The sequence below is a fragment of the Strix aluco genome, chromosome Z (assembly GCF_031877795.1).
Source record: "Strix aluco isolate bStrAlu1 chromosome Z, bStrAlu1.hap1, whole genome shotgun sequence".
Lineage (NCBI taxonomy): Eukaryota > Metazoa > Chordata > Aves > Strigiformes > Strigidae > Strix > Strix aluco.
The window spans coordinates 60,168,684-60,182,159 of NC_133971.1; the positions used below are offsets into that span (position 1 = coordinate 60,168,684).

Sequence of the window (13,476 nt, forward strand, 5' to 3'; positions counted from 1 at the left end):
TAAGTAGTATAGACTGAGGACATGGCAACAGCAGGAAGGTCAGGTGCAGCACTCTGAGAGCAGGGCAGGGTGCTGCTCTTCAACAAGCAAAAGTTTGACAGGGACAGGCAGGGAGAGAACCTGTTCTCTTTTCCTCCAATCCCTGTCCACAGCAACAGGTCTTCTCCCCATCTCATCTACTTATTTTCTCTCCTCTGCTTCTCTGTATGATGCATGCAAAGTAGGAAAGCTGAGACATCAGACAGTCACGCTCATCTCATGAAGAGCTGAAAGGTCTCTTCACACTGTTTGCTCCACCTGCACATACATATGGTTGATCCCTGGCACCTCGGGGCAGCTCCCCCTCCCACCACATGTGAGAATGAGCAAGAATGAGCCCTGGGAGTACATGTCACTGGTCTTGCACAAAGGGCAAAAAGATGTACTTTCCTCTGGAAAGTAGTGAGGGCAGAAGAAGGAACCAGGAGGAAGGAACAGTGATTTCCACTTTCTCCCCAACTCCCTCTGGTTCCTTTCACACAGGGCTCACTCCACCTATCATTGAATTTGTTTAAAGTGATGTAGCTGTAGAACAAGGAGAGCAAAGGTGCGCACACTTGGATCCACACACAACTCCAACGACACTGGATGTTAAGTGTCCAAACACCCCACTCTCACCAGGAATCTGCTCAGCCTCATGGATGGCCACAGCTGCCATTGGAAGAGCCCTGCTGAGCAGTAGTAAGCATTTTTCCTTCACATTAGATATCTTTCTCCAAGACTAATTGTCCTGATTTTGACCAGGATAGAGTTAACTTTCCCTGGGTTGAGAGGGTGCACAGCTAGAGGGCTGGGTCGGGTCCGATCAGTCACTGGAGTATTTCATCCCATGTGCTGTCATGCCCAGGATACAGGTGGGCGCGGGCTCTCTCCGGCGCCGCCGTTCTCAGGTTCCGGTCCGGTCGCGTGTTGCTGTGAGGGCGGTCACTGCGCTCGGTAGCCACTGCTGCATTTTACCCGTTTCTTTTGGACTCGCTATTGTTACTGTTGTTCTCTTGTTATATTTAGTAAATTCTTTCTTTTTATTCAACCTACGAATTTTCTTCTTTTTGTCCCTCCCCTATTTCACTGGGGAGGGGGGAGGTGAACGGCTGGCCATGTGGCGTCTGGCTGCTGGCTGAGTTCAAACCACAATACTAATTCATATATTTGAACTGAATTTTCATAGCTTATAACTTCTAATACTCCACATAATACATAAATAACTGACAATTCAGAGTGTCTGCTTTTATTTTAAAGTATCACTTAAGTATTTCAAACAGTGCAATAACTTACTGTGGTCAAGGGCAGAAAGTGACAGGAGACAATGCACTATTGCATAAGAGCATTCCATGATAATCTGTCACAATGTAGATCAATGAAGCACAAATATATGAACACTGTCTAGAGAAACTACCCAGCATATTTGCTACAGTAACAGAGAATCCTTCCATAGACAGTAATGAAAACAATCTAAAACTCTTTTCAAAGCTGCAATGATTTTTCTGAAAACTTTTCAGACACCACATCACTCAGTGAATATGAGCTATTACCTGCAGTATTTCAATGACTCTTACTGAACAGAGAAATACACAGGTGCAAGACAAAACGGATGTGCTTCTGGCTTAACTGATTTAACACAACAGACTGTTACTGCACTTCCACTGAGCCCTTCACATAACTGTATGCCTTTCTAGTAACTGGAATTCTATAAACAAAATTAGAATGAGGAATTTCTTTTAATTATTTGAAGCAAATAATTTAAGGTGAAAAAATGAAGTAATTGGAAAAGGTTGGCTAGAAAAGTTCTGCTATGTCCATCCTTGGAGATTTCAAGACCCTGAGTAACCTGGGCTGACCTCACAGCTGATGCTGCTCTGAGAATGGGGTTGAACTGTGGGCCTTCTGAGGTCCTCTCCAATGTAAATTATCCTACAGTGCTTTGAAATCACAGCAAAAGAAAGCTATAAGCCACTTTAAAATGTCACTCTGTCCATCTCTCTACCTAAGACAAGATGAATTAGATATAAATTATTCTGAAAATGTACAAACCTATTTTACTCTCCTCCAGTGATGAAAAATACCAGAAAGTATAAACAAATCTTAAAGGCTTTGAGATTGTATTTTCTTTCTCCTCTTATGTAAATATACTGCTCTAAGGATGGGAAAAAAAAAACTACAAGACTAATAAATACATGGAATTTTTGTTCATTTATGAATTTTCATCCAAGGTAACTAAAACATTTTAAGAAATATTTACAGCAACATAAATTTTTTAGGAGCTGCTATAGTTAAGAGAAACAACCACGACATTTATTTCTATTCTCACCATATTTGAAGACCAAGTAGCAATGATAAATATATAGTATCCTTCTGAGAAGTGACTGATGAGTTATGAGATGTGGACAACTCAGAGCTTAGGAGAAAACAATCAATCATTCAAGCTTGTTGAAAAATTCATCAAGAGGTTCTCAAGCTTGACAAATAAGTAGTGTTCTGACTAAATGTATTAATTTCCTATCTGTTTAACAATACTGGAATATTTTTAATTTTGCTTATCTTCATCAATTTACACAAAGCAATAAATAAAGCACCTAATTACTAAAACAAGACTAAAAATTGAAGTGGTTTTACCTAGCTCCACATAAACAACACAGGACTTTATTCAGCCAAGCTCTGAAAACCTCCAAGCACGAACACTGCACAACCTGTGTAAGCAACCTTTTCCATTGCTTACTATTCATAAAAATCTTGCTAAGAGGGATGGAAAAACAAGGTAATGTGTACTCTTCCCATATAAGTTACAACTGTTGAGTAAATTTGCCTTTTAGGTTCACATTGTCAGAGAGCAGGAAGGGCCATCTGGTTCTGCAGGGGGAAGGTAAGCTGGGAAGTAAGTGTGAAAACAAGGCAAGTGAGAGGAGTAGGTCAGGAGGACTGGGAATGCTCAGTGGCATGTTCAGGTCAAGAATGGATCCAGAGACAGTGATCAGGGCCAGATGCAGTCCAGGGATCACACAGCAAGTCAGCAGACTTGGTGTTCAAGGTCCAAGATTAGGCCAGGAAGCCCAGCCACCAGGTCCAGGTCCAGTTCAGGATCAAGAAGTTATGGGACAGGCACAGACATACCTGCTACACAGCTGTGACACAGCACAGGCAGTAAAGCATCAGATTAAAAGCAGCTCCCAAAAGAAAGGGGGGCCAGGCCCTTCCTTCTAGCTTTTCTCTCAACAGTTCCGTTCAGTGAAGGACATGACCTTGAACTCTGCTAAACTAAACGCCTAGACAGGAGATGCACTCAGGTCCCTGGCACAGGTGAAGTATGGAATGCAAAACAAAGTGTAAGCTCAAGGCATTTGTTTTCAACCTGTACTTAATTTGGGTTGTTTTCTATTTTACTTAAGATCAAAACATTAGCTTCCATACTTACGCACTTCATTTTTTTTCATCAACTATACCAACTGATTAATGAAAAATAGCATCTGTTCCTATGAACCTGGTTTACTGTGTACACTTAGGATTTTCACAGCTATACTTTCATAGTCTTTAAGGACCCTACAATATTTTTTTGAAAAAACACTGCCTCATTCATTAAATATGCTACCCTGAACAAGGCTATTTTTACTATCGTATTCGAAAGCTATCACTTACATTCCACACTTAGCTAGACAGAGTCACTGCTTTTGTCATTACATACCCTCTTGACTACCAAGATTTGTTAAACGCTCAGCAACATGGGCAAGTCTCGTTCACCTCATAATCACACCAGGACATGCAAAAAGTAGTTCTCTGAATCTCTCTCCTATTTCCAGGTGGAAGTGTTCTATACTTAGTTTACCTTTATCTTCTCCTGCCTCATTTACCTAGCACAGTTTAAATTTAGGATCCAATCTGATCTACATCAACAACAAATTTCAGTGTTTTTCAATTTCTGTATTCATTCATAAACTGACTATTATTTTTGCATGCCTGTCTGGAAATTAAAAACCTAGCACCATTCTGAACCCAGCCAGTTTAATAATGGTAGCTCTAGTAACCACAAAACTTGAGGGAAGAAAGTCAGGGAAGACATTTAAATCTATGCCAGCAGTGCACATCATGCCTAATAATATAGTTGTGCTTCCTTCACATCTTTCCCCTAGCATTCAAGCATAGATACCGCTCGCTCCAGAAGTAGTAAACAAGTGACTAGTGGTACAAAGGCAGGCTGAACAGAGGTTAATACTGAAGTTGAGAATTTGATGGACTTCTCCAGCAGAAACAGCCCAGATGTACTTCCTTAATGATTATTCAGTATTTGAGAACAAATGGTAACATACTCTGTCTGAAGTACAACACTTTCCTAAGTTAGTCAGAATCTAAGACCTCAGTCATGGCCAAGACAAGTAGTTGGTAAATCTGGGACCAACCTGCAGTTTACTCAGTAAGAATGGTGTTCTTCACTGGAAGGCATAGAAGTAAGGAGGAGATCTGAAAGCTGTCACCAAAGACCTTCTTTTTCCCACAAGGTAAAGGAAAAAAATTAAATGGTTTATTCAAACAATTAAAATCTGTTACTAAGCCAGAAAGCTACATCATGAAAAGTATAGGTATTTTCAGAGTTCTACCTTCCATCACTCAGGTAAGGAAGAGTTGGAAAGTGTACATAACCACACAAAATCATCTATGGCTTCTCCTGAGGTCATTCATCTGTGGTACTCTTGAGATATACATGAACACTTAAAGCCTGAGTGCCTGCAGGTGTGAGTAAACAGGGAAACCTGCATTGCCCTGAGAAGAGAGTGTTTGTAACACAGCTGAAGGGGAGGTTATTTCTGTGTGGTTGAGGGGGGGATTGTTTCTATTGGGGCGGGGCGGGGCGAGGGGGGGGGGGGCGGGTGTGCAGTCCCAGTGCAGGAGTGGGGGGGCTAGATCTTTTTCAAATCAGGTATACCAAATGGCAAAGAAATTGGTGAGTGTTCATCTGATGTATATCTGGTATGGATCCCGTATCTATAGTTCAGTGACTGCCAGTTAATTAAGTGCCATTAATATATGATTGCCAGTTAATTATGTGTCACTAATAATAAAACACTCCAATCCTGATTTTAAGCTACATAAACTAAGCAGTTTTTCCCTTGCAACAAGTCATTCATGCTCTAGACTCTGAACTCAAAGGAAAAAGGATAAACCTAAATACATCCAAGAAAATTAATTAATGAGAAGTGGGTTTTGCAGGTTGCCAGGTTTTCAATTTTCCCTGGTAGTGCCATTCACAATGCTACATACTGAGCAAACCTACATATCAAGAGCATGAAATTAAACATAATTTCTGGAAGAAGTTTATTCCATCCTTGGATCTACAGTCCCAGACAGGAAAACCTATTTTCAGAACAAACTGGGAGAAATTTACCAATTGAAGAGAGAGCGTTAATTAGATTTTGAGGGACGCCTGTAGCCTCTGTAATTTCATGAGCTACCAGCTGTGAGGAATTGAAGTAGTTAATGACTCAAACATTCATCGACACAGAAACCCTCAAGGACAAATTGTGGCCTTTGTGGTTAGTCTCAGGAATGAATTACCTGCCCAGGGAAGCACAGACTGTATCAAAGGGTGCAAAGCTCTACTCCCTTGCAGTTGTACAGCCAAATTCCCTAGATAAGCCTCGAAGGGGGGAGACATAAACTGAGTAAAACCATATGTTCAGGTTAATGCCTATACTTTAATTTACGACTATAGCCTTGAAGAAGAGGTAGAAGATTGATAACAGAGAAAACACTCGACACCAGATGGAGCTAAAGGCTGGAAAATTATCCAAGAAACAAACACTGAGGAAAAGGTAAAGGTGGTACAGGGATATGATGACCACCGACTCAATTGGACAAAAAGGTCAATGCACCCAATTCCCCCTCAACACAGGCATAGAACCCATGCTCCGCCTTTTGCTTCTCTCTCATGCAAATGAGTTTGTGGAATACCTACCTCTCTTTGAGTAGTATGCAGATCAGCTGATAAGATGTACTCAAAAAGGCACAGAAAACTTTGCCGGGTGTGCACCCACCACCCAAGATTACCAGACCTGAGACAACGCTGGAACCTGGGTGGTAATCTGGATTTTCTGACTCCCCCTCTCTCTCCCTTCCTTTTCTTCTTCCCTTCTCTTCCCCTCCCCTCTTCCCTTCTCTTCCTTTCCCCTCTTCCCTCACCCTCCCCCTCTTTTCCTTTTCTTTTCTTCTTTTCTTTTCCAGTGCCATTTCACCTTAATTGAACCCGGGGGGATCATGAAACCTTTACAACTCCCTAGGCTCCCAGGCCGGGTCATAACACCAGCTCGACCATTCTACTTTTCTACATTATTATTTTGCACATCAGACAGTTGCTTTCAATTGTGAAGGGCAAGAAAACTCGCCTTGTAAAATGCAATTTGTTCCTTTCCATCCTGGCAGAACAGTTTTTTCATCAGAGAATAAAAGAACAAAGCTAACATCTGAAGAGTATTTTGGTCAAACAATCTCCATACTAGAAAGGGCATCTAATGTGACTGTACTTACAGCATTTTTAAAACAGAACTGAAAACTTGTTCTCAAGGAGTGGGGGGTGGAAGAAAATTCCATCTGTCCTGACTCTTAAAAGCACTTTTCCCCTTAGCAGAATTGATTTCTCTATTTTTGAAACATGTCTAGGTTGTTTTGAAATAGAAAAAAGAAAGAGAAATAGAGACAAATAGAGGGGGGGAAAGCAAAAATAGAGAAATAGGCCACACTCAAAACTGTTCTTTATAAAATTCAATTAATTTGTCATTCTGTTCTGTCTTGTGCATGCTGAATAGGCACACACCTTGGTTTTCCAAGCAGACAAACAAATTTGCAAAAGACTGTTGGCAAATTCTTCAGAAATGGATACATTTTTTAAAGGGCCCCATGTAAAGAGAGTAAGAATTTGTCAAATTTTTGTTAAGCCATTCCTAAATTCAGAAGAATCTCTTCAAAGCTAGAATTTACAGACATGTGATGGGACACAAAAAGGCAGCTCCTTATCTGTATCTGCTCTATTTCATATCTTGGAGTTAATAATAAACCAGCATGAGAAACAACATTGGGAAAAATCTTTGGTCTGCTTCTACCAGAAGTTTTGATAAGTAATTATCACCCTTTATTGTCCAGATCTTAAGAGTGACAGGAGATGCACAAAGACCAATCAAGCAATCTGGTTCATAATGAAGCAACAGAGAATTTCTCCTTTCTGAGCTTTAGATACTATGACTCAGGAGCATGTCTATATGCAAGAGACTACCTTGTCAGAGCTAATTTTTAAAATATCCTCAAGTTTGCTGAAATCTGTATGATGCTGGAAGTTACTATTTCCAAAGGAAACACATGTAGAGGAAATGTCAAAATTGTCAGTGGGGTGATGGGGCCTCGGTGGATGCCCTGAAAATGCAGGATATCCAACACAAGAACACACAATTAAAATGAAAATCACTTCTTCCAGTCCTCTAAAAACCAAAAAACTCCTGAATTGCAAGGTTAGTTGAAAGTGTAAAAAATAAGTCATTTAAAAGAAAAATCTTAAAACACATATCTGTTTTCCCACTAACACCAGTATAAAAATCACTAAAAAACCACAACACGTGCTATCAAATCTAACTGTTACCTTTTACTGATCTTGAATAAATACATTTTTATTGGTATAGAAAAAAAACCTTTGGTATAACAAGGTCAAATGAAAAGAGGTATTATGCTCTTGATAGCCTCTGACAGCTTATTTCTGAAGCAGCTGAACATGTTTTCCAATTCCAGAAAAGTTATTCCCCATTTTTTTGCAGCACTCAGATCAGAGAAGACACAAAATTTAACCCGCCCAGTTATACTTCCACAGCAAATGTATTATTTCAGAAAGTCCTTATTTTCTATTCCATCATACCACATTGACCAAAGATACATGGGCTGCATGGTACTAATGTCTTTCAGCTCACAAGGAGGCTTTTAACACCATCTTCCGTAACATCCTCCCAGGCAAACTGATGCAGTCCAGGCTAGGAAAGTAAGACAGTGAGGTGAACTGAAAACTGGCTCAGCTGCTGGTCTCACAGGCTTGTGATCGGCAGGACAAAGTCCACCTGGAGGCCAGTCACTAGTGATCAACCCCAGGGCTTGACATTGGGGCTGATACTTTTTAATGTCTTCATTGCTGACCTGGACAACCGGGCAGAGTGACCCCTCAATAAGTCTGCACACAATACAAAACTGGGAGGAGTGGCTGATACAGCAGATGGGTCTGCTGCCACTCAGAGGTAGTTTGACAGGCTAGAGAAATGGGCTGACAAGAAACTCATGAAGTTCAGCAAAGCGAAATCCGGTACTTTGGGAGGAATAAATCCATGCCCTGGGTCAGGCTGGTGGGTAACCATAACTGGTTAGGCTGGTGGGTAACCATAACCAGCAGCTTGGCAGAGATGGACACGGGGGTCTCAGTGGACACCATGTTGTCTATCAGCCAGCCATTTGCCCTTTGTGCGAAGACCAATGGCACCTGGGGCTTCATAAAGGAGAGCATCACTAGGCGGTTGAGGGAGATGCTCCTTTCCCTCTACTAAGCAGTGGTGAGATCAGATCTGGGCTCCTGCGTCCAGTTCTGGGCTCACCAGCACAAGACAGACATGGATATACTGGAGAAAGCCCACTGAAGCACCACAGTGATGATGGGAACAAAGCATCTGTCATAAAAATATCTACCTGGAAGAGCTGCCTCTGTTTACTCTCAAGAGGAGAAAGCTCAGCAGGGATCGTAACAATGTGTATAAATACCTGATGAGGGGGAGTATAGAAGATGTAGCAAGATCTGACCTTCTCAGTCACCCAGTACTGACTAGCAAAAGGATGAAAAGCAATGCACATAGACTGCCCAGAGAGGTTGGAGAGTCTTCATCCTTGCAGGTACTTAAAATTGGACTGGACACGGTCCAGACCAACCTGACCTGGCTGACCTGCCGTTGGATGGGGAGAGGTTGAACTGAATGATCTCCAGAGGCACCTTCAGCCTCAACTCTTTTGTGATTTGGTGGTTCTGTGAAATTCTCATCCAGCTGTACCAAGAATTCATCATCACTGAAAATGGGTGCTTTATGAAAACATTCAAACAATTCTTTATTAGTCCCTTTTCCATAATTAGGATTTTCCTGCCAGCCTACCCACCATTAAATTTCTGGCAGCTGCTTTTGCTTGGTAGCTCAGTACTGAGAGTACCCTGCCTTCAGCCTCTTGACAACCCCACTAAGGGCTGCTCTCAGAAAGCCATAATGAGTGCTGACCGCATGAGCAGTAACATTCAAGACGTGCAAAAGCCATTCAACTAAGAAATGTTACATCCTCTGAGCAGGAAAACTGGGTAAGAAGGGATGAATCATGATGAGCTTATCCCCATCAGCAATTCCCTATACTGACATGTACTCTCAGAGCAAAATCAAACCAATCCTCAGTCAGTACTAACAGGATCAGAAACAGAGTAGGAAATACCCTAAGCTTGACCACAGTTCTAACATCCTCAGTCATGCCTCAAAAGTAATGCCAACGCAGGTCTCACCTTGAAATTTTACAACAATCAGTCTCTCCTCTTAAACCACAAACAACCTGACTCCCAACTGAACAAAGGTCCTCTTAAGACAGTCTGTTACACTAAGTTTCCAACATTATTAGAAGCTGAAAGAAGCTGTTGTCCAGCTTCAATGCTAAGGAAAGTTTTTGTGGAATTGCAACCTTATATTCAATGCAGAGAACTATATTATTGAAATTAATAAGGCTCTTCAGGAAAGAATATAATAAGAATGGCAATTAGTTCTGATTCTCATAGAGACATTACCTTGTCACAGAACTTACCTTCAGTATTAAACTGTATGTAGACCTATTGTGGTGCTACAAAGGTTTTGTAAGCCTCAAGAATCAGGGACAAAAAGACATCTGTGTTTTATCAGCTGAAATTTTAAAATTTATTATCACCAGAACAGTACTTAGGAGGACTACTAGCAGACCAAAATTGCCCCTGGTATAGGTATCCGATATTTTTAACACTTTTGGAAATCTATATTGAGGATAAGTTATCCAGGTGTGCATCTTTCCCTGATTCTGAAAACAAAACATTAACAATAGTTAGAAACTAAACCCTTCTGAGAACTCAGTAAACTCTTTCACTCTGAGATTTAGTTGACATTTTACTCACAATGGACAATATTTCTCTCAAAATCTATCCCCCCTCCCACCCCCGTAGCAAGGAGAGTATTCAGCTTACCTGAAAATAGAAGAAAGATTGGCCAAACCAGTAGTGCATGATAGTAATCTGTGCTGCATCAAATTTCAAAGGTCTCCAGATATATTTTGTCATCATTGTCTGAATCAGCAGACAAAACACCAAGACTGGTAAATTGTGAGGTCTAAATAGAAGTGCTGCTAATAGAACCAATCCACTATACACTTCACATAATCCTGTACTCTTCAGGCTGGAGTCTGCAGAAATAACCTGTGACTTTAGTAAATCCTTAGTGCCAGTGAAGACTATGCCAAGAACAAAGACATAAACAAAACGAGCTTCAGTAATCCCCCTAAAGAGGAAATTAAAAAAAAAAAAAAAAAAGGTAACAATAATTAATAAATAAATAAAACAGAAAGATGAGCTACTTACTAATATCTGCTTCACAGGTCAAAAAGTCTTTCAGGAGTGTAAGACCAATGCAGTTCTGCCAGATAAGGTTAAATTCTATGGCTAGTACTGGACAATTTCATGAGAAAGCTTTCTTAAATACAGAAACTCTAAAAATGGTTCATACTTAAATTACAACACCTCCAAATCAACTTCAGCAAAGAAAACTACTTGTGCTAAAAACCTAAAATATAAAAATAAAATTATATGTCAATTAATGTAACCAAAATAAATTTATGTTATTACTATTCAAGATCTAGATCCATAAATACATTCACATAAATATGAATAATTAATTACCCCAAAAATACTCCTAGAGTGATATGAAACTTTATTCCAGGAATTAAATTGACTTAAAAATGACTGTTCCCTTTATGCTGTTCAGTGATTTTTCACAACTCATTCACACAAATGATGTTTCTTTTTAGCCAACCAAAAAGACAGTGTTAGTATTTGATTATCTTTATTTCAATCTGAAATTTCTGTACACTGCAGACATTTTCTCACCTTACACAGCTACACATATTCCTTGGAACTTCACACATTTTTCAAATCCCTAAGCAATCCCACTACAAAAAAAAATGAATGTTTTAAGTAGTAAGCATAATTAGCATCTACTGCTATGTTCGTGGAACCTATAAATTCACTGGCCTCTTCATTTCCAGTGAAAGTTGGCTTTTGAAGAAACACAGCATCTTGTCCAAAAAGCTGACAAGGACAAGGACCAGTAAGCTTAAAAACTGTGACCTGCTATTCTAGAAGTGCAAGGCCCAAGGAACAAACAAACTGAAAGCAGACATCCATCAGAATGCACTTAAGTTTACTGGGAAAAAAAAGTCACAGATCATATTAGTGTGAGCTAAGCTATAATAATCATCCAATGAACTCACCAAATGAGCATATTAAAAATTTTGTGGTTTTAAATCTACTTTTTATCTTGCAAAAGATAAGAATACACATTATCTACACACTTTATCCATAATTTAATATACACTATCCTTAAGGTTTACCAATCATTTTATATGTGAGTGGTGAATAAACACGGTCTCCTACAAAGTTAATATGATTCACTCAGAAGTGAGGATTCTTGAGTCATTCGGACTTAATAATATATGTAGGATTAAACCATGACACTAAAAATAGTAAAAGCATAGTTATACTTGGTGTAACTAGCCTACCACAGAAAACACCACTAGTCAAAATTTGTAAAAATAAATTTCTCCTTTCAAAGTAGATATTTCTGCAGTCTTTGGAAGGTCAACTTCCTTCTCAACAATTACTAACAAATGAACTTGAATTCAATCTTTCTTTTCCACATACAGGAAATAGAACCAAAAAGCAAGTATATACATGTTCTGTTTTCTTTTTGCACCCACAGAACCAGAAAAAAGGCAAAACCACCACATGATAATGATGTGGCCTTCCTGAACCTGAATACAGTACTCTGTTCTGAGGTTTAGCGTTCAAAGGTTCAAACTCATACCTAAAGGTATATGTAGAGGGCTTTACTATTTTATTCCCTTAAATAGCAAGCCTTTATAAAACCCCTGTAAGGCCCATGGGCTTTTTCCTTTAGGAGGAAAAAATTTATAAAGTTTAGAGAGTTCCTGTGTTTCTGGTTAATGCAGCAATTCAGTGCCCTTTCTCAGTATGTCTGGTAATTCTGATGTAATTATTACCATTAAATATTCAAATTTCTTTGTCTGACTTAGAAGTAAAACTTTAGGAAATAGCTTTGGGTATTTGTCACTATTAAATGAGTTACGTGAAAACTGAAATTAACCAGTTGATGGAAATTCAAACTAAAAAAACAATTTCCCTGAAAATGCACTACTATTATTTTTTTTGTGCTGTTACGGTATATGCTCATCTTTTTCATTACACAAACTATCATTTTTAAAAAGAGCTCTAAGGAAAACAGAAGGGCAAATTACTTCCTTGCATTTTTTAATTTAGAGGTTATCTTAGTGTAAGCCATAGAAGACGGGACACACTTCAATTGCTTCTTCTCCCTTACCCACCTCCCAGCAGTTGTCATATTCAGAGAAAAAAATTATCTTCAGTAAAGGGTACACAGAGGGGGGCGTTTTAGAGCAAAGATTATCCCTCTTAAAGAAGAAAGCATTAGGCATGAAGAATGCAGTGGCTGCCTACAGGGTTTTTTTCATATTACACAAAACTACCTCTACCTTGCAGCCTGGGTCTGTAGCTATTCCATATTATGAATACACTAAAATACCTCTAGACACATTTAAAAGAAAGCCCTAGTTTTGTTCCTGGTGGCACTTTATATAGGCTTTTACCATTTATCACACCAGCCATCTAATAAAGGTAAGCTAGGATCACTATGTCAACACATCAGCTAACATCTGAAATCTAGTAACACGTGTCTACCATCTTTTTTGACATGCTGTATTGGGAGCCGTGCCGACGATAATGTGTTTGAGGAGTTAGTGATCTTGAGCAAACCATGTCTGTTCTACTAGGCCTTGTACTTTAGGCTTGACAAATCCACAAGCTAGCACGAGTAGCTGCTGCCAGGAACCATGCTGGAACTCCTGTGCTGGCATGTGTTGTGTGCTGGTGGGTGTTATGACAGAGATAATGTTCTGACCTGGCAAGAGTAGGTACATGGGTTTGTTTTGGTTTGGCTGGCTGGGGTTTTTTTACACCAAATAAAAGGCACCAAGGTATGGGAAGGAGGCAGAACCTCTCCACAGATGGGACCCATATGCCACAGCATGCCATGGGAAGATTCATCTAGGGTTTGTTTGATGCTGCATGAA

At 39.8% G+C, this 13,476-nt stretch overlaps 1 protein-coding gene across 5 annotated transcripts in view; it reads right to left on the reverse strand.

Annotated features, from left to right (window-relative positions):
- Positions 1–13,476, reverse strand: part of PIGG (phosphatidylinositol glycan anchor biosynthesis class G (EMM blood group)) — a 98,733-nt gene that overhangs the window by 42,903 nt on the left and 42,354 nt on the right. For 3 of the 5 annotated variants that reach the window (XM_074812151.1, XM_074812149.1, XM_074812150.1), the window contains exon 11: positions 10,283–10,592. The exons of 1 other annotated variant lie outside the window; for it this stretch is intronic. In XM_074812151.1, the coding sequence (XP_074668252.1) occupies positions 10,283–10,592 (310 nt within the window). Of the gene's footprint in view, positions 1–9,873; positions 10,120–10,282; positions 10,593–13,476 lie in introns of all 5 variants that reach the window. One more of the 5 variants, XR_012621572.1, reaches the window with a different exon arrangement.